At 46.9% G+C, this 21,545-nt stretch overlaps 1 protein-coding gene across 1 annotated transcript; it reads right to left on the bottom strand.

Moving 5' to 3' along the window:
- Nucleotides 1–1,890: 1,890 nt before the first annotated feature.
- Nucleotides 1,891–13,193, bottom strand: LOC139405850 (immunoglobulin superfamily DCC subclass member 3-like). The gene is made up of 11 exons (XM_071148286.1): nt 12,866–13,193; nt 11,964–12,108; nt 11,661–11,803; nt 10,992–11,129; nt 10,462–10,620; nt 5,228–5,393; nt 4,827–5,077; nt 4,458–4,622; nt 3,985–4,173; nt 3,675–3,785; nt 1,891–2,024 (listed from the first exon to the last, which is right to left on the bottom strand). The coding sequence occupies exons 1-11, from the start codon at nt 13,191–13,193 to the stop codon at nt 1,891–1,893; spliced, it is 1,929 nt and encodes a 642-aa protein (XP_071004387.1).
- Nucleotides 13,194–21,545: the final 8,352 nt, after the last annotated feature.

Below are 21,545 nucleotides of genomic sequence, written 5' to 3' on the forward strand. Positions count from 1 at the left end.
GGGCCTAGTGACATTCAATCACGATCCAAGGCCTCCTCCTTTTCTTGACAGGAAGGAATCGAAAGAGTGTACCACCCTCTGAACACAAGGAGTGGCAGCTGGCACAGGACTGGCATTGGCACCCAAAAAGAAAAGGAAAAGGGGGCACAGAAGTACCCTTTTGGTTGAGGTAGGTATGCTTGACCAGCAGCACGACAGGCAAAATGGTTACCTTGATAGCTCTGACGTTCTCGTCAGGCTGAGGTAGCTATCTTTGGAGGTAAAACGTTTTGGTGGGGGAGCAGAAAGTTAACAAAGAGTTTGGGATAGGGGGTTGAACAAAAATGGCTGAATCTGTGATCCCTCGACCCCAGACCGCCTCAAGGCTAACACGGTGAGACAATCAACTCAGTCAAACAATCAACTCAGTCAAACAATCAACTCAGTCAAACAATCAACTCAGTCAAACAATCAACTCAGTCAAACAATCAACTCAGTCAGGTTCGGCAAGGCTAAAGCTGACCACGTTACGTAGCCCCGAGGTGCAATCTTGTGGCGCTAACCAGAGAACACCAAGCGACTGAAAACATTCACTATATCTACTGTATCACAAGCTGAACAGAGAAATCACTTTGGTACTGGCCCCAATGTAAGACTGATAGAAAGTCTATCTCATCCATTGACTCAAGCTCAACATCTAATCATCTGAGAGCCACGTTCACTGTTCAAACTGGTAAAAGGCCTCAGTATATCTATCAGAACCTGAAAATGGCACCATTGGCCATTAACTTAAAATGACATAAAATGAAGCTATTTATGAGTTTTGGTTTTAAGAAGATGCACAATGTCCAATACCACACTGAAAATATAAGGAATATAGTAATATTGCAGTTATCTTCAGAGATGAGCCAGCAGCATTTTACCTAATGAGTCATTTTGAATAATAAATGGTCTGTGCCCATTTCCTCCATGGCTATCAATACATTTCCATGGAACTAAAAATAAAATGTTAAAATAAGGCTTTCAGCTTTGGTGTAAAAGACACAAGACAGAAATAGGGCTAACATCCCAATAGTTACTCATGACTACATTGGTACTACTTTTACTTGAAGCTATTATAAAATAAATGTTTTCCTTTGTGGTATTGCACATTCAACAGAAGTTCTCAACACATCATCTCTTACTCTCAGTTTCGTTCTCAATCTCTCTCTCTCATTCACTGCTAGAACTACGGCTGGACGCTGCAATAGGCAGACTATGGCTAAGGCGTTGGTGGGCAGGTGAGGTGGAGGAACCATAGAACAGCCATTCATTTCTCAGGGTAAGGGGACTGGGATTGGGGGAGGTAAGTGGAGTGGTGTTTGGGTGCTTTAGCCGGTGCCTGTGCCAGGCTGGCATGGTGGGGGCTGCTCGATGAGGACTTGGCACTGCGCTTGGGGGGCTTGACCCTTAACAACCATCACTGGAGCAGTGATAAAGTCACATCTCTACAGGCAGAAAAGAGAAGGATGGTTATTATCATACTAATCGCTCCATAGGACATAGAAAGCTAGAACTGTGAGTGTGTATGGTGTAGAATTGTGCATATTACAGCTCCTTACCTGAGGCACTAATTCAATGACCTCGGGCATGCGGATCACCCCCTCTTTTGGTGGGCCAGCCCGCTGGTTCCTCTCTCCTCCTCGGGGCCCTGACCAGCCATCTTGGGTCCCCTTCCTGCAGAAGAAGCTGGGGATAGAAGCATTCAAACATGGAATGAGACCCATGTCCTCGAGTCAAAGTGACTCAATATCCAGGCAATAATAAATAAAGCAATGTACACATTAAAATCCAAAGTTAATACACTAAAACCATATTCAAAACATATTCTGTTATTATATATTTTATTATTATATACCAAAAAGTGCTTGCTTACCTGCGGCGGTAGCCAAACATGAGGAACAGCACACAGAAAATGATACATGCCATGCCAGTGTGGATTCCCACCACAATGCCAGTCATGGACCCCTCATCCTCCTGCTTGCAGTTACATGGGCTCTGCCCACCTGGACAAATACGCCCAAAAATGGGTTTTGTTATTGGAAAAACAGTAGCGGGATACACATACACACACACAAATGCACGCACACACGCACACACACACACGCTTAAGTGCCACGACTCACACCATCTGTAGTGTCGATACAGCGATCTGCTTTACCTTTAATATCATGAGGCAAATATTGTCCTTGTGTATATACTTGACACACACTGAGATGTTCTTTCTGTGATCCGAAAGATGAACTAAAGAGATTTACTGTCAGAGTCTATCTAGAGGAGAGCGAAGGAGTCAGGCGCAGGACACAGGTAAGAGTAAAACCACTGTATTTACTCCATCCGAGAACGGAACAAAAATCCCGTTATAAAACAAATACAAAACAGGATACGAACTCCAAAACACGAAAGACAATCACGCACAAAACAGAAAGGGGAACCAGAGGTTTAAGTAAGGAACATAATCATGAGATGGGAACCAGGTGTGTAAAACAGACAAAACCAAAGGAAAAATGAAACATGGATCGGTGGCAGCTAGAAAGCCGGTGACGTCGACCGCCGAACACCGCCCGAACAAGGAGAGGGAACAACTTCGGTGGAAGTCGTGACATTTACATTACATTTACCTTTTCATAATATAGCTGACACACTTATCCAGGGTGAGTATATGTTTTTACATATATCCTCTGACTAGTGTTGCAAAGCTACTGGTAATTTACCAAAGCAAATTAGGTAATTAACAGAAAACATATGGCAATCTATGGTAACTTTGGTAATTTACTGTATACTTGAATAACTTACAAATATATATATATTAATGTATAGTATTAATTTCTTATATCTGTGTCCATATTCTCCATGAGTTTCTAGCAGATAGACCATATGGTTCATGAAAAAAATTGCTGAATTCATGAAAAAAAAAGCATCTAATCTAATCTAATAATTTTTTTCACATCTGCCACCAGTCTGACGCCAAAACATTGACAGCAAATACATATTGAAATAGTCAAATAAATAAAAGTGTGTAAAAAAAATATAGAAAGGATATTTCATTATGAAACCCTCATATTACTAATGGTATTCACTAAGTTGATAGTTTTTATTTAGGATAATGTTGTACAGCTTTGTCATTCAATATTTATTTTTTTAAATCACCTTACTTAATTATTTTACATGTGATATTGTGATGTGATATTGTGATGTGATATACATGTGATATTGCCAGAGAGAGGGCCACCGATAACTACGGACATCTGTGATAATCTAAAGTATCCAACAGCTCTAGATGTCTTTGTGATAAATGACATATAAATCTTGAAAGTTACCAAAAATTCTGGCAGGCAACTGGTAAACTTTGAACGTTTCAAGTAATATACCCTTTCTTTGCAACTCTAGTGTTGGGCCAGTAACTGAAAGGTCGCTGGTTCAAATCCCTGAGCCGATTAGGTGAAAAATCTGCTGATGTGTCCTCGAGCAAGGCACTTAACCCTAATTGCTCTAGATACATTTTTCTTTTAAATGTACCCCTGACACACATACTAACAAGACAGCATCATTGCTCCACATCGCCCCCTGGTGTAGTACCATTTTACACTGACAGTTACACATAGGGTCCTGATCCTAAATCAGCTTAAAGGTCAGTGTTTGTGTCTCACCGGAGCTGGTCTTGGCGCTGGTACCACTCTCAGCCAGTGAAACCAGACGCTTGTTGGCAGTGCCGTCCCCATTGCCGTTGTAGGCCACCAATTGGATCTCATACACAGCAGTGGGTTCTGAAACAGAGATGGCCAGGTAGGAAAATCAACCATAGAAAGCGACACCCTAATACACAGTTACATTCATTCCATTTCAAAGGTCCTTTTGGTACCAGTACCGGCACTCTGCATTGTGAAAATGTCTGCTTTGTGTGAGTCATTGCAATCTGAGACCCTTCAGTGACAGTGGTTAGTAGTATGCTACCTCATCACTTACCTAGATGGGAGATGGTGTGGGTGTTGATGTGACCGGGAAATACTTCTTGCCCCTGGAAGTTGGGCTGGGGGACCTTGCGGTAGGACAGCTTGAAGCCCTCTACCTTGCCCGACTTACTGGGCAGCTCCCAGAACACCTGCATGGCTGTCTTGTTCAGCACCTTGGTGAAGAAACTGGGAGAACTGGGTACTGTGAGGGGAAAGAGGGGAGGGACAGAGAGGATGAGCGGATTAACATACAAATTTAATTCCAAACATGAGAAGACAGATAGAGAACAGGGAAAGAGATGAGTAAAGGCTTCGAATAAACAAACAAAATGTGAAAAACTAAAAGATTTTGCAGAAACAGTCAAATATAGAAAGGTGAGGAAAATAAAAGAGATGAACAAATACAAATATAGGTGTATGAGAAATTAGTCACTCTGATATGCAACTGCTTATCTCCTCTCATTTCATGACATCTACATGACGTACCGCCCCCTAGTGTTGTAGCCACCACAGTGCTGGACTGCTGGCTGGCTCCCAGAGGGGAGTAGGCCTTGAGGTAGATGGAGTAGGTGGTGGCAGGCTCCAGGGTGGTGAAGTCATGCTGGAAGGTGGTCTTACTGACAGCCTCCTGCAGCTCTCTGCTGTCTGGCTCTGGAGGGGACAGCAAACAGGAAGTGAAAGGAAGGTATTAAAAAGAGGCAGTCTTGTGTACTACTAGAGTATTACTAGAAGCTCTAGATGCATAACTGTCTGGATTTTTTAAATTAAATTCTCCATATGAATTACATAAGAAAGCAAAAATATACGATTCACTTTGGACAATGAAGTTGTATTATATTATAACAGCCTCCTTACCGCCCAACATGCGGATGTGCAGCACATATCCAATTATGCCGTCGGTGACCTCTGGGGCAGGCTGGGCCCAGGTGAGCTGTAGAGTGGTGGGGGACAGGGCCGTGGCCGTCAGGTCCTGAGGGGCCTCGGGCAACTCCGTGGACTGGGTGAGGGCCAGGCGGGCACTGGCCTGGTTGGTGCCAGCGCTGTTCTCAGCAATACACTGGTAGATGGCCTCGTCATCCGTGGTGATGCGCGTCACCGCCAGCGTGCTGTAAGGGGGGGTATTGTTAGGAGTTGGAGTGACTAATAATGGTGGTGTAATGAATCTATTAATAACATTACTTAATGTTTCATTTGAATCTTATATTTGCAGATCTAAAAGTATATGTAGATGAGTAAAAGCATACTAACTACTGTACCTGTTATTGTTTGTGAGCTTGACGTTGTCACCAGGCGTCAAGATTTTGCCGTTCTTCAGCCAGATGAGGTGAGGCTCGGGGACTCCCTGGGCCATACAGGTGAACACTGCACTGCTCCCTGCTGGTCTGGAGACAGACTGTGGCCACTGCAAAAACTCAGGAGGAGCTGGGAATAGAGAGAAATAAAAAGAGAGTGAGCTTCTCCTATTTCGCTACGTGCTATGTAATTAATGTATGTGATGGAATGTTCCACCATCTTGTATTGTCTCAAAGTCTGCTTGGCAATATCTACATTATGTAGTTTATTTCGATTTCATTTAAATGAGAGGGGGTGCGAAGGGAGATGAATAGAGAACGAGATACTGCTTGCCATTATCGGGCTCAGTGGCTGTGCAGTGTTGCCTACGTCTTGCAATTACTATAAAGCACCGTAGAGGGCAGCATAGATGTTTAAGCAATGCACTTGACACAGGTGGATTTGACATTATTCTGACCATTCTGTCTGAGACTAAGATGAGCTCTCAATTTGCCAAAATTATGTTTGGGCTAATGGACAGTGTACAAGAGATACAATATTGATTTAAGTTCTAGGGTTCACTCAATATTTTGTATACCCTGTTTGTGCTCAAATTGTCGAAAGTTACTCAAAGAACTTGAAAAGGATGACATTTCATTCTGTTCTGTGTTTTCTGTGGTCAGAATGAGTGTTTGCCTCTGAATCCAAATCCCCAAATAATCCCCAAACCAGAAAAGCCAACACATCTCCAACGAGATAAGAACATTAAGGTCCAGACTCGGACTCCAACTGAGCATATGCCAAAACAAGGAGTCCAAAATCAAGTTCATGATCCATGACAGCAGCATCTCGTCCCCAAATTAAAGCGACACCCCTGTCCGTCCCTCTCGTGACACCCGAGTGGAGAGGGACACAGGGTGGGGCACAGAGGCAGTCTTGCTGCCACAATGGCATAATGTCTGTGTGCAAAAACCTCAGGCCTCTCCCCCCTCCACACGCATCTCATTGATCTACTACTACCCCCACCCCCCTCGTAAAAATTAGCCTGCTCACAAATCCATTGTCAGGACTCTGGGAAAAGCGGACCAAGAGGAGAGGGAGGTGGGGTGGGGGGTGTAGGGGTGAAGGGGCTGGGGGCATGGGGGGTTGGGGTGGCCATCAATCAATGGCAGGGATGGATTATTTTTCTAACCAAGGCGCTGGGCCTCAATCTCTTTGCATTAACAAGGGACAGGAAAATAAAAGATGACATACAAGCTGGGCCTCTAAAGCTTGTGTACCGAAAAGATAAACATAAATGCTTGGTTTAATCTTGTGGAGATTTGAGGATATCGAGGAGATATATATCTGTTAGGGTTCCCAGGGTAGCAGAACTTGGATATGACAACAAATTGTGTTAAACGTTTTTATATAACCACAGGAACACGTTTAATCTCCCTAACAGTTTTTCTTCCATTTCCTGAACAGAAATCCACCTGATGGCCAAAAATTGGTTTAAAGAAAGTTGAAACAGTAAGCTTCCATAAATGGCGCTCTAGACATATCCATCAGCAACAAACTTTCCAATTCCTTATGCCTAGACTGACAGGAGTACTCCAAACAGTCTAGAATAAGTGTTTAATAAGTGTGTATTTCACTTCAGCTCCAGCAGTGTGGAGAGCTGAAATTGAGTTTGAGTAAACCACTCAATCAATGGTGGGTGTGTGTGAGAGCCTGGTGACAGAATGGCAGTCAGGGTCATTGTCATTGTCATTCTGTTTGCAGAGAGCTCCCCAGCTGTCCCAGCCTGCCTCTCTGCAGAAGGGACCGATGGGGTAGAGAAGAGGGGGAGAAGGGAGACTGTGGTTAGGGTGAGGGTGCAGGTTTGCTCATTTGAGAGCAAAAAAGATGGCTCCCATTGTGAGAGTGAATGGGAGCTGCTCCATACTACTGCACTTGGGGGAAGTTCGGGTAATGAATCTACCCTCTAGCATCTCTCTCTCCTGGGCTACAGTGCACTTCACACTTGAACTTGGGCGAGGCCATATATTTAGAGTAGAGATGCATTCAAGCCCTGTTATTTCAATGATGGTTAGTGGTTCCTATTATTTCAGTAAACTAGAGGAGAAACCTGCAGTGAATGCTTTTATGTGGGTCTGCCTGTCCCTCTGTCTGGCTGTTTGCCTACCAAAGGTGTGGCTGGACTATCTAGAGTTTTCTGTGTTCCTGCATGTTGCTGTGACTCTTATTGAATATTGTCGACTTCAGCATCCTGGTCACACACACATTTAGGTCCTCAATCATGAAAACCAATCATAGTCATAGATTGGTTTTCAACTGTTTCACACCATTTCTCATACAGAACTAAACCTGAAATATACTGAATATGCTTCCCTATCTGTAAACCTGATTCCAGTGTAATCAGAACAATACAATGAGATGACCATGACGTGGCTAAAATCGAACATAACTTCCATCATGAGAAAGTTCACGACACATAGGTCCCAATCAAACACCACATGGCAATAGTGAATTGTCCTATCTTCCCTGGAATATTATGCACATATTCAGAAGGTGTGAATGAAAGTGACTCATGGCTTTCTCTATGCATGAGGATGCTAACCAGAAGCCATGGGAATGGCCTGTAGGCCTACACATAGACGTCCCTTAGAATAAGCTGTTTTGCAAGCACACAATGGCTGTCGTGTCCCTTTGTGTCCTGAGCCCTTCTGTGTGTCTGTCTGGCACTCGGTGGCCTCTGTCCCCTGAACTTGGCCTTGCCTGTGTCTGTCGCCTGCAGCTGTGACAAAGACAAGTGTCCCCACAGGCCAGGGAGGTGGAGCAGGGACTGTCTCGCTCCATCAAGGCCTGCCAATCAAAGGCCTATAGCACCCAAACCCCCATCATAGCCCCACCCCCAGCCACCAAAACTTAAACCCCACCCCCAACCATCTCATGCATCATTTCCTTAGGGCCTGCAGGAAGAGGGTTAGGGGTGGGAGGTCAGAGGTGATCCCTCACTCTGGCACCATCACTCTGCTCCGCCTCCTCCGGCACTTGGGCTTTGCTAGCACTGTCTGTTTTATTCTGTTTCTATATCTTGTCTTTTTTCAGTTCTCTGTTTCACAATTTACTCTGTATCTGTTCTCCCTATAGCTCTCCTTTTCTCTCTGCCAACCTACAGATGTAGGATCTTAATTTGATCACCCGGTGGCAGAAAAGCTTTCCTGCAATGCACTTGTAGTCTATTTGAAGTTTAAAAAGGCTTCTTAGAATGCTTGTTTGCAAGTTCCACTTTAACATTCCAAACTTGATTCTCCTCTTTTGTTTTGATTTTCCACAATTGTTTTATTATCAAACCCTCCAAAAATGTCCATTAATGGCCACCACAGATGGTGGCTATGCAGCCTTTGTCTAACTGTGGCCTGCATCTGTCCTGGTCAGGTGGTCCGGTCCCCTGGTGCAGCCAATTTATGACCCCCAGCAGCCAGCACCCCAAATTAGTTTGGGGAGGGGGGCAGGAGGCAGACGCAACCAGGGAGATGAGGTCTGAAAGGGCATCCCATAATATGCATAACTTGACTTCATAAGACTGAAAAGGTCTGCAGAAGGTAAAGGCTGGTCAAGTTCAAGTAGAATCAGTGAACTTGGGAGATTTTCAGGCACATTGAGGCAGATGGTATTTGACGTGAGATATCAAGTGATTGAGTTAAATATAATTCATATGGTATGTTTTATTGATGTTAGATTTGGGTATAGCCTGAGTCCCTGATATAGATGGTGTTAACATTATGGACTGGATTGTTGATATCTACCCCCACATTAACTGTATGAGTGGTTTTAGAAAGAGCAGAAATGGTATCCACACTGTAACATACAGCGCACACATGTAACATGCAACACATACATGTAACATGCAACACATACATGTGTTGATCAAGTTATGAAAAAGTGAGGGAAACTAAACCGATTCATATCTGCATATGAACGCTGACTGCAATTGTACTCCTCCAAACCTATTGATGGTTTGATCTCTTTGTTTTCAAATCAAGTTATGCTCTTTGTTCCTTTTCCAACGTCAATCAAAAAAAATGAATGAATATATTCACCAAGCCCAATAAGGGTGCTATGCCAGATCCTGATTTTGAAAGACACAGAAAGCAGATATTGATTGATTGAGTTGGGTGGCGAGGACAAGCAGATAGACTCAACCATTAACACCAGCTACCATTATACATGTACAAATGTGTGTACTACTGTGCCATTCGGCAGTGTATTACTGATGTACAGGAAAGTATCACCTGACTAAACACTCCAACTATGAACACATACACACACTCACTCTGAAACTCAAATTTGAGTGTGTTTGTGTTTGAGTGTTACTCTCAGTTTATATTTGTGTAAGCATAATTGTGAGTTGAATCCGTGGGATGAACCACCATTAAGATGCTATAGTATAAAACAAGGTATTATGAGCTAAAATAGGTAGAGCAGAGAGGTAGGTATATAAGGGAGGGTCACCAATAAACGGTATCTCCTCCTTTATCTTTGTCCAGCTGGAGCCCAATATCAACGCCAATATCAAAAGAAAATGTTGGCTAAAAGCAGAACACTAAGGGGTCAAAGGTGACCAGAAGAGTTGGGGGATGTCAGTTCACCCTTAAGGTCATTGTGAAATCTACCAAAGGTTAACCTGACCTGACCTTCCTAAAATAACCCCAGCATCCCCACCATCCTCCATCCTGCTTATTACCTCTCTCCCTCCATCTCCCCATCCCTCCCCCTATCTCTACCCCCCAAAACAGAGCTCTGGGAGAGTGAGGTGTTCCCCTGAGGGAGACTTGAGATGAATTTCCAAATTGACCCCCAGCCTCTTCTGTAGATCTGGAAAGATCACATAGGGTTCAACCAGATGCTAATAGCTTCAACTTGTCTCCTGATTGGCTGGGTGGAATGTCTAACATGTTTTTTCTACCTATCAACTCATTTCAGATCTAGAGGAGTGTTTTCGAGGTAGGGGCTAGGGGTGCATTCAGCATAGGCCTGGGAGACACCGGTCTGTTGAGATGATGCTTGAGTGGTTTCCTGGAGGCTGGTAATGGTGGGTGGGGGATACATATTGGGGTGGGAGATCTGAAAAGTGCTGTATCAACAAAGCCAATATTGCATTGTGTGTGCTTGGGGTGTGAGGGTTAATACTAGTGTGTTAGGTGTGAGATTGATGGGTACTACGACTCACCCTGCACCACCAGTCTGCCCAGCGCAGTACGCCTCATCCTGGTGCCAGGGCGGTTAGCAGAGCACACGTATACCCCAGAGTGTTGCAAGTTGGCATCTGAGATCATCAGGTTCCCCGTACCCAGCACCTGGATACCCTCCACCCCGATCGAGCGCCCGTCTGGAGGAGAAGAGAGAGATAAAGAGAAAGAGGGGAGAGTTAAAGAGCTGAAGGTCTCATCTGTAGCAAACATGGAGATGATCTATTTAGCACAGAACTACTCAACAATATTAAGGCAGCATTCAGTCAATGTCCGACTACCAAGGCCACATTGAAGTCTTATATCATGTGTATGTTTGCTGTCACTTCTGTAATCCTAAAAGGTGTCACAAAGGTGACAATAACAAATTGATTTGACCTGTTAGCGATAACAAATTGATGTTATGAGACAATACTCTCTGTGGTAGAAGGATCTGGTATTGGGTTTGGACAGTGATGTAGGGTGTGTGAGAGGGGACAGTGATGTAGAGTGAGAGGGAGCACAGCCCTACCCAGCCGACTCCAGGACACGATGGGTCGAGGGTTGCCAGTGGCGATGCACTCCAAGATGGCGGTCTGGTGCACAGTGATGGTCAGGTTCTGAGGACCCGACAGAATCACCGGCTCCTTGTAGATGCGTGGAGCTGCCACTGTAGAGAGAGAGAGAGAGAGAGAGAGAGAGAGAGAGAGAGAGAGAGAGAGAGAGAGAGAGAGAGAGAGCGAGAGAGAGAGAGAGAGAGAGAGAGAGAGCGCGCGAGAGAGAGAGAGAGAGAGAGAGAGAGACAGAGAGAGAGAGAGAGAGAGAGACAGTGTGAGAGAGAGAGAAGACAGGAAATGGTGAAGAGGCAAAAATACAGTAAATGCACAAATCTATGGGCATATTTGTTATTATTTCAATTTAAAAAATGTAGCCTTTATTTAACTAGGCAAGTCAGTTAAGAACAAATTCTTATTTACAATGACTGCCTACCAAAAGGAAAAAGGTCTCCTGCAGGGACAGGGCTGGGATTAAAAATAAATAAATAAATAGAAATATAGGACAAAACACACATCACAACAAGAGAGACACCACAACACTACATAAATGAGAGACATAAGACAACAACATAGCAAGGCAGCAACACATTACAACACAGCATGGTAACAACACATTAGCAGACACATACACACTCAGAAAGGACAGCTTCTCTTACCAGTGACAGTGAGCTGGGCCTCGTGACTGTAGCGAGTGTTAGCGATGTTGGTGGCTACGCAGCGATACACACCACTGTCAGCCCGCCTTACACCGGTTATCTGCAGGATCCCTGTGGGCAGGATGGTGTACCTGAATACAGGAAAGGAGAATTATAGTGTGTGTGTGTGTGTGTGTGTGTGTGTGTGTGTGTGTGTGTGTGTGTGTGTGTGTGTGTGTGTGTGTGTGTGTGTGTGTGTGTGTGTGTGTGTGTGTGTGTGTGTGTGTGTGTGTGTGTGTATCCATGTGTTACCTGTTATCGTCAGTATTCACAGCAGTTCTGTTTTTCTCCCAGGAGATGCTGGCCTCTGGGATTCCGTTCACCTGGCAGGTCAATCTGGCAACGCCACCCTCATCCACCGACATGGACTCTGGGTGTATGTGGAACTTAGGGAGAGCTGTGTGTGAGAGAAAATAGATCAGAGATTTTAAATAGACATATCCAAGACAGTTTTCAATGTCCTAGAACCTGAAAACAACAAAGTCCCTGGAGACAGGTCTTTCTGATAGGCTTAGAACAACTGCCCAACAACCTATGGGATTTTGTAATCAATACGGGTAGGGCGTTTTGCCGTTGTGAATCTCCATGGTAACCCCTTTCCCTGAGGGGAGCACCACCAATCCTCCCAAGAGCCATAATCCTGCTGGTTTACCCACAACCCCCTGCACCTCCCAACCCCCAACAGCCCAGTTCTGGTTTTATTTGGCCAGAGGGAGGGGTCAGGGGAGTGAGTGAATGAAAGGTTGTCCACTCAGTGGGGGGTTTAGAGTGGGGGGAGGTGCTGTGGTTATTAATGTTCAGTCCCAACTGGGGGGCTGGTCAAATAATGGAGGAAGGGGTGGGAAGGGAGGATTAAAGCAGACAGGTATGATTTAAAGGCACAATGGGTAGTATCAAATGAATGAACACACATAAAGAATGTCTTGACCAGCATGGGAGCCGGTTTATGTGAGATGCTATGTTCACTTCAATGGCTTGCTAGCTATTTCAAAGAGTTTCCATATAACTTCTGCATGCCATGTAATGTGTAACAGATGTGTACAGTATACAGTATGTGTATCATCTGTCTTATATATGACTACTAATGTGTGTGTGTGTGAGCACTCCAATATGTATATGTGCCTGTGCGTGTCTGTGGTGTGTGTGTAACTTACATGCCAGCTGAACCCTGGCCTTGCGGCTGATCAACATGCCATAGTGGTTCTGGGCAGCACAGGCATACTCCCCAGCGTCCGTCTCGTTGCTCTCTCTCCTCTTCTGGAAGCTCTTGATCAGCAGAGTTCCGTTGGCCAACACGCTAGCCTTCGGCCCAGTGGGAACGGACACTCCATTGCGCCGCCACATCACAGAGATAGGACCCTCCCCTTCTACTTGGCAGTCCAGCATCAGGGGCCGGTCACGCACGGCGATGACATCATTGGGCTCCTTCAGGAAGGCCAGCTCAGAGGCTCTGCCCAACACTGGGAGAGAGAAGAGGAGCATGGGAGGTCAGGTACTGCTGAAGTTCTCCTCCATTTAGATGATGATAAGGATGAAGATGATGGAGGTAAGAGGGCTGATGAAGTTGACAAGGGAGATCCTCAGGACAGAATGGAGCATCTGATGATGATGGTGGTGGTGGTGGTGGTGGTGGTGTTGATGATGAAGAAGAGGACAATGATGAAAGTAAGAGGGCTGTTGAAAAATGACAATGATGAAGATGAGAATGAGGATGATAATAATGATGACATACACACACACACACACACACACACAAAAATACTCTTGAAACTGAACCGACATAGGAATATGACCTATCACCTACTATTACACTACTACACCAATCAATCATTGATTCCAGTACAGAGCCTTCAGGGGGCCAGAGGTTGAAACTCTCCCTGCCTGCAGGCTTTACAATGTTAACCTCAAGAAGCAGAGAAGGGCCAGGGGTGGTGCTCCTCCGTTTATAGAGTCATGAACGAATTGAAGACCACATTTTACGATGCCCACTCAACGTTAAGGTGGGGGGAGGAGGGAGGAAGACACTGAAAGATGGCTGATGAAGCCACCCAAGTGCTGATATCGTCGATTTAAGTGGACTTTTTTCATAAATTATTCTCTGTTAACAACCTATCTATCGGTTTTGTGTAGTGCCTTAAGCACATATCACAGTGTTAGATCACCATTGTAAAATATAGCTCCTAGATAGTTAGCAAGTTTAGGAGATTCCGATACCGACAATATATGGCCATCTGGTTCTGGGGAAATATTGTGAAGCACCTTTCTTGGTGGATAGATTTATTAGAAATAAACAGTGTGTTTTAGAGTTCTTGAGGAATCTACCATTACGACCCATTCTCTACTGGCATTTTGTATCTTGTTTAATGTATTTTCCATTATTCCTCTTGCCCTACAGCTCCTTTATATTGAAATATCAAGTAAAGGTTAAGTTAAAAAAAAAATGTAAAGACCCAAACTTTGTAAACCAAGTTGTGCATCTCTGCCCAACTAGATGTTGGACATAATCCAGGCCCTTGTGTTCTTAATAACACCATAATTACCGCTGAATAACAGGGTTGTTAATGAGAGATTAAGAGGGGAAAAAGAGGACGCTGGATTACTGCTTGGCTGGGTTTATAGCGCTAGGCTGGGAATCACACACTGATAAATGGCCAGTTTCATTGAGCAAGAGCAGACAGCCTGAAGCCCTAACTCTACCCCACAATGAGACCCTGTGAAAAGTCAGACTGCCTCTCTCAGTGGTGAGCACCACACACTGTGTGCACTGGTGACAGCTTCATTCTCCAGACATGTGTGTGTGCGTGTGTGTGTGTGTGTGCGTGTGTGTGTGTGTGTGTGTGTGTGTGTGTGTGTGTGTGTGTGTGTGTGTGTGTGTGTGTGAGAGAGAGAGAGAGAGAGAGAGAGAGAGAGAGAGGGGGGATATTGGACTGAAAAAGTGAGAAACAACAGCGCAGAGGGAGGGGAGCAAAGATAATGTCTTCAGAGGAGTCTGTTTGGGTAGTTTTCAGAAGGGTGAACTTGCACTTGACTTTCCTCCAGCCTGATTGATAGCTCTGTTAGTTACCTCCACCCCCCATCCTATTCTGCCTTTCACAGTGCCCCCCCCTCCTTCCCCCACACGCAAACACAATTAATTCCCAAAACTGCCTTACAATAGTGCCGAATGCCATGGAGCCATTGATGCAAGAGAGGGCCTGAACAATGCAAGAAGTGGGAAGAAGGGGAGAGAGAGAGGGGTTAGGGGTCAAGTTTGGATGACTTCAATGGAGTCTGGTTGGATGACTAGTGATAGCCCCCCCACACACCCCTCTCCCCCTCTGTCCCCTTTAGTCATCGCCCACTCAGATGAGAACATCTGCCCCCCTCTCCACTCTACTGCACCCCCCTGTCCCCCTCTCCCCTTTTTAAATTGAACTTGGAGGTGACTTTCCCATGCCACCCCCATCTCTCACACTACATCGAACCCCGTCACCGATTCCGTCGACACGCTCGTCCCCCAATTACACACACCATTTGGCGATACCCCTTCTGTTCCCCTTGATTTTTAAACCTCTCTCTTTCCCCTGACCCATTCTAAAGACCAATCCACCTTTCCCAGCTGTTCAAGATAAAAAAGGAGAGATGCTGAGACGAAGAAAAGGTTCAGTTCATTTTCTGTCTCTTATGTTTACGTGGCGAGCTGTGGAATTGTAGCGTGTGACGTCTGGATCCCCTGACCCTGTGACCCTTCCGAAGAACAACAATACACACTACCCAGACACAACAAACATCAACACTGCCGACCATAGCAAACCTCTGCAACCGTCAAACATCCCACCAAAACACGCCAGACAGCTGCTCTTTCTTTCCCAACTCCTTCCCCCCATCCATCCATAGTCTTCCCATCCTCGCCATAGTCCTCTCCCATAGCCCCCTCTCCCACATCAGCCCATTCTGGGAGACCCAGTCTAAACTCCAGCTCTTGGCTCTGCTCCAACACATGCTGTGTAATCTCCACTGCCTCCAGTTGTTTTTTTGTTTGTCCAATTAGCCTCCCTTTACTCCATTTAATCCCTCCCCCTTTTCCCATTAATCCACCTCTATTGACTCCCTCTGTAACAAATAACAACTAACCAGAAACTACAGTCTATTCACAGCATAGCTGTGCATCCACAGGACTGATCCTTAAAGCATCTTAATCTAAATGAAGATATCTTCTCGCTCCAGTAGATACCTGATCATTACATTTAGATTCTGGTTATACACCTTTTAATCACTGACATACAATTATTCTCAATCACCTGCACCTTCCAACAACTTTATATGATATGAGTGCATGGGCCATTCTGGGTAAAAGTCCATCATTTACACAATCATGTCATGTTGTGTCTTGTCTCTGTCCTTTCCCTTCACCCTGTCTCCCTCTGCTGGTCGTTGTTAGGTTACCTTTTCTCCCCCGCTTTCTCCCAGCTGTTCCTTGTCTCCTCTAACTACCCATTCACCCCGTTTCCCACCTGTTCCCTTTTTCCCTCTGATTAGGTCCCTATATCTCTCTCTGTTTCTGTTCCTGTCCTTGTCGGATTCTTGTTTGTGTTTCATGCCTGAGCCAGACTATCGTCATGTTTGCTGTAACCTTGTCCTGTCCTGTCGGAATCTGCCGGTCTATCTGAGCCTACCTATGTTTGGTTATTAAAGAAGCTCTGTTTAAGTTAGTTCGCTTTTGGGTCCTCATTCACTCACCATAACAGAAGAATCCGACCAAGAATGGACCCAGCGACTTCGGATCCTCTCCACTCAGCCGTCGGGATCCAGGGAGCGATGCTAGGCAGACACGAGCAGGAAGTGTCTGCTGCTCGACATGCCGTTGAGACCCTGGCCACCCAAGTCTCCAACCTCACAGAACAGGTTCACCATCTCCGCCTCGATCCACCGGCCACTTCCAGGGCTTTCGAATCTCCGGAGCCCAGAATCAATAACCCGCCGTGTTACTCTGGGGAGCCCACTGAATGCCGCTCGTTCCTCACCCAGTGTGATATTGTGTTTTCTCTCCAGCCCAACACTTACTCCAGGAGCACTGCTCGTGTCGCCTACGTCATATCTCTCCTTATTGGACGGGCTCGTGAGTGGGGCACGGCAATCTGGGAGGCAAGGGCTGAGTGTACTAACCAGTATCAGGACTTTAAGGAGGAGATGATACGGGTTTTTGATCGATCTGTTTTTGGGGAGGAGGCTTCCAGGGCCCTGTCTTCCCTATGTCAAGGCAATCGATCCATAACAGACTACTCTATTGAGTTTCGCACTCTTGCTGTCTCCAGTGGCTGGAACGAGCCGGCCTTGCTCGCTCGTCTTCTGGAGGGTCTCCGCGCAGAGGTAAAGGATGAGATTCTCTCCCGGGAGGTTCCTTCCAGCGTGGATTCCTTGATTGAACTCGCTATTCGCATTGAGCGACGGGTTGATCTTCGTCACCGAGCTCGTGGAAAGGAGCTCGCGCTCTCCGTCGCCCCCCTCTCCGCATCACTACCATCTTCCTCTGCCGGCTCGGGTGCTGAGCCCATGCAGCTGGGAGGTATCCGCATCTCGACTAAGGAGAGGGAACGGAGAATCACCAACCGCCTCTGTCTCTATTGCGGTTCCGCTGGTCATTTTGTCACTTCATGTCCAGTAAAAGGCCAGAGCTCGTCAGTAAGCGGAGGGCTACTGGTGAGCGCTACTACTCCTGTCTCTCCTTCAAGATCCTGCACTACCTTGTCGGTCCATCTACGCTGGACCGGTTCGTCAGCTTCCTGCAGTGCCTTAATAGACTCTGGGGCGGAGGGCTGTTTTATGGACGAGACCTGGGCTCGGGAACATGACATTCCTCTCAGACAGTTAAAGGAGCCCACGGCCTTGTTCGCCCTGGATGGTAGTCCTCTCCCCAGGATTCAGCGTGAGACGCTACCTTTAACCCTCACTGTTTCTGGTAATCATAGTGAAACCATTTCTTTTTTAATTTTTCGTTCACCTTTTACACCTGTTGTTTTGGGCCATCCCTGGCTAGTTTGTCATAATCCTTCCATTAATTGGTCTAGTAATTCTATCCTCTCCTGGAACGTCTCTTGTCATGTGAAATGTTTAATGTCTGCTATCCCTCCTGTTTCCTCTGTCTCTTCTTCACAGGAGGAGCCTGGTGATTTGACAGGGGTGCCGGAGGAATATCACGATCTGCGCACGGTGTTCAGTCGGTCCAGGGCCACCTCTCTTCCTCCACACCGGTCGTATGATTGTAGTATTGATCTCCTTCCGGGAACCACCCCCCCCCGGGGTAGACTATACTCTCTGTCGGCTCCCGAACGTAAGGCTCTCGAAGATTATTTGTCTGTAGCTCTTGACGCCGGTACCATAGTCCCCTCCTCCTCTCCCGCCGGAGCGGGGTTTTTTTTTGTCAAAAAGAAGGACGGGTCTCTGCGCCCCTGCATAGATTATCGAGGGCTGAATGACATAACAGTGAAGAATCGTTATCCGCTTCCTCTTATGTCTTCAGCCTTCGAGATCCTGCAGGGAGCCAGGTTTTTCACTAAGTTGGACCTTCGTAACGCTTACCATCTCGTGCGCATCAGGGAGGGGGACGAGTGGAAGACGGCGTTTAACACTCCGTTAGGGCACTTTGAATACCGGGTTCTTCCTTTCGGCCTCGCTAACGCTCCAGCTGTCTTTCAGGCATTAGTCAATGATGTCCTGAGAGACATGCTGAACATCTTTGTTTTCGTTTACCTTGACGATATCCTGATTTTTTCACCGTCACTCCAGATTCATGTTCAGCACGTTCGACGTGTCCTCCAGCGCCTTTTAGAGAATTGTCTTTTTGTGAAGGCTGAGAAGTGCACTTTTCATGCCTCCTCCGTCACATTTCTCGGTTCTGTTATTTCCGCTGAAGGCATTAAGATGGATCCCGCTAAGGTCCAAGCTGTCATTGATTGGCCCGTCCCTAAGTCACGCGTCGAGCTGCAGCGCTTTCTCGGCTTCGCGAACTTCTATCGTCGTTTCATCCGTAATTTCGGTCAGGTGGCAGCTCCTCTCACAGCCCTTACTTCTGTCAAGACGTGCTTTAAGTGGTCCGTTTCCGCCCAGGGAGCTTTTGATCTCCTCAAGAATCGTTTTACATCCGCTCCTATCCTTGTTACACCTGACGTCTCTAGACAGTTCGTTGTCGAGGTTGACGCGTCAGAGGTGGGCGTGGGAGCCATTCTTTCTCAGCGCTCCCTCTCTGACGACAAGGTCCACCCATGCGCGTATTTTTCTCATCGCCTGTCGCCGTCGGAACGTAACTATGATGTGGGTAACCGCGAACTGCTCGCCATCCGGTTAGCCCTAGGCGAATGGCGACAGTGGTTGGAGGGGGCGACCGTTCCTTTTGTCGTTTGGACTGACCATAGGAACCTTGAGTACATCCGTTCTGCCAAACGACTTAATGCGCGTCAGGCGCGTTGGGCGCTGTTTTTCGCTCGTTTCGAGTTCGTGATTTCTTATCGTCCGGGCTCTAAGAACACCAAGCCTGATGCTTTGTCTCGTCTCTTCAGTTCTTCAGTAGCCTCCACTGACCCCGAGGGGATTCTCCCTGAGGGGCGTGTTGTCGGGTTGACTGTCTGGGGAATTGAGAGGCAGGTAAAACAAGCGCTCACTCACACTCCGTCGCCGCGCGCTTGTCCTAGGAACCTTCTTTTCGTTCCCGTTCCTACTCGTCTGGCCGTTCTTCAGTGGGCTCACTCTGCCAAGTTAGCCGGCCACCCTGGCGTTCGGGGTACGCTTGCTTCCATTCGCCAGCGTTTTTGGTGGCCCACCCGGGAGCATGACACGCGTCGTTTCGTGGCTGCTTGTTCGGTCTGCGCGCAGACTAAGTCCGGTAACTCTCCTCCTGCCGGCCGTCTCAGGCCGCTTCCTATTCCCTCTCGACCGTGGTCTCACATCGCCTTAGATTTTGTCACCGGACTGCCTTCGTCAGCGGGGAAGACTGTTATTCTTACGGTTGTCGATAGGTTCTCTAAGGCGGCTCATTTCATTCCCCTTGCTAAGCTTCCTTCTGCTAAAGAGACGGCACAAATCATCATCGAGAATGTTTTCAGAATTCATGGCCTTCCGTCAGACGTCGTTTCGGACAGAGGTCCGCAATTCACGTCTCAATTTTGGAGGGAGTTTTGCCGTTTGATTGGGGCTTCCGTCAGTCTCTCTTCCGGCTTTCACCCCCAGTCTAACGGTCAAGCAGAACGGGCCAATCAGACTATTGGTCGCATCTTACGCAGTCTTTCTTTTCGCAACCCTGCGTCTTGGTCAGAACAGCTCCCCTGGGCAGAATACGCCCACAACTCGCTTCCTTCGTCTGCGACCGGGCTATCTCCTTTTCAGAGTAGCCTCGGGTACCAGCCTCCGCTGTTCTCATCTCAGTTCGCCGAGTCCAGCGTCCCCTCCGCTCAGGCTTTTGTCCAACGTTGCGAGCGCACCTGGAAGAGGGTCAGGTCTGCACTTTGCCGTTATAGGGCGCAGACTGTGAGGGCTGCTAATAAGCGTAGAACTAAGAGTCCTAGATATTGTCGCGGTCAGAGAGTTTGGCTCTCCACTCAGAACCTTCCCCTTAAGACGGCTTCTCGCAAGTTGACCCCGCGGTTCATTGGTCCGTTCCGTATTTCTCGGGTCATTAATCCTGTCGCAGTTCGACTTCTTCTTCCGCGATACCTTCGTCGCGTCCACCCGGTCTTCCATGTCTCCTGTATTAAGCCCGTTCTTCGCGCCCCCGCTCGTCTTCCCCCCCCCCCCCCATCCTTGTCGAGGGCGCACCCATCTACAGGGTCCGCAGGATTTTGGACATGCGTCCTCGGGGCCGTGGTCACCAGTACCTTGTCGATTGGGAGGGGTACGGTCCTGAGGAGAGGAGTTGGGTTCCCTCTCGGGACGTGCTGGACCGTGCGCTGATCGAGGATTTCCTCCGTTGCCGCCAGGTTTCCTCCTCGAGTGCGCCAGGAGGCGCTCGGTGAGTGGGGGGGTACTGTCATGTTGTGTCTTGTCTCTGTCCTTTCCCTTCACCCTGTCTCCCTCTGCTGGTCGTTGTTAGGTTACCTTTTCTCCCCCGCTTTCTCCCAGCTGTTCCTTGTCTCCTCTAACTACCCATTCACCCCGTTTCCCACCTGTTCCCTTTTTCCCTCTGATTAGGTCCCTATATCTCTCTCTGTTTCTGTTCCTGTCCTTGTCGGATTCTTGTTTGTGTTTCATGCCTGAGCCAGACTATCGTCATGTTTGCTGTAACCTTGTCCTGTCCTGTCGGAATCTGCCGGTCTATCTGAGCCTACCTATGTTTGGTTATTAAAGAAGCTCTGTTTAAGTTAGTTCGCTTTTGGGTCCTCATTCACTCACCATAACAAATCAATGCACACATGGATGCATGTCAAACAAGCAGCCGCAGTACAAGCAATCTCAAACCCTTCGAAAACATAACTTATTTTACAATCTTCTTCATATCTGCTTTGCAAAATAGATCAATTCTGGATTTCAATACTATGACCCAGGACCAGGTCGAAGCTTAAGTCACTCTGGCCTGGCGTCTTAGAACAGGCCCCAAGTCACACTGCCTGACACAGCTGAGAAGCTTGGGCCCCAGGTCTTTGAAGTTCAGAACGACTGCTTGCACTACCCAGAGACACCCAGTCAAGCTTAACATCTGATGTAAGGGGTAGCAGTGGATAATGGAATACTTGGGGATGCAATGCTGGGGGATGTACAGAGAGTGAGATGTCGGTCACGGTAACTAAAGATTAGCTGCGTGTCAGATCTTCTGTGGGGACATATTGGATTAGAGATATCTGGGGACTTCCATGCTGGGGATAGAGG

Source organism: Oncorhynchus clarkii, chromosome 3 (assembly GCF_045791955.1).
Source record: "Oncorhynchus clarkii lewisi isolate Uvic-CL-2024 chromosome 3, UVic_Ocla_1.0, whole genome shotgun sequence".
NCBI classification, from domain to species: Eukaryota; Metazoa; Chordata; class Actinopteri; order Salmoniformes; family Salmonidae; genus Oncorhynchus; species Oncorhynchus clarkii.

Coding starts and splice junctions, on each gene's coding strand:
- LOC139405850 (XM_071148286.1), bottom strand. CDS start 13,193: ATGCTCCTCTTCTCTCTCCCAGTGTTGGGCAGAGCCTCTGAGCTGGCC. Junction 5,394..10,461: donor GGGCAGACTGGTGGTGCAGG/GTGAGTCGTAGT, acceptor CTCTATTCCCAG/CTCCTCCTGAGTTTTTGCAG. Junction 4,623..4,826: donor GCACATCCGCATGTTGGGCG/GTAAGGAGGCTG, acceptor TGTCCCCTCCAG/AGCCAGACAGCAGAGAGCTG.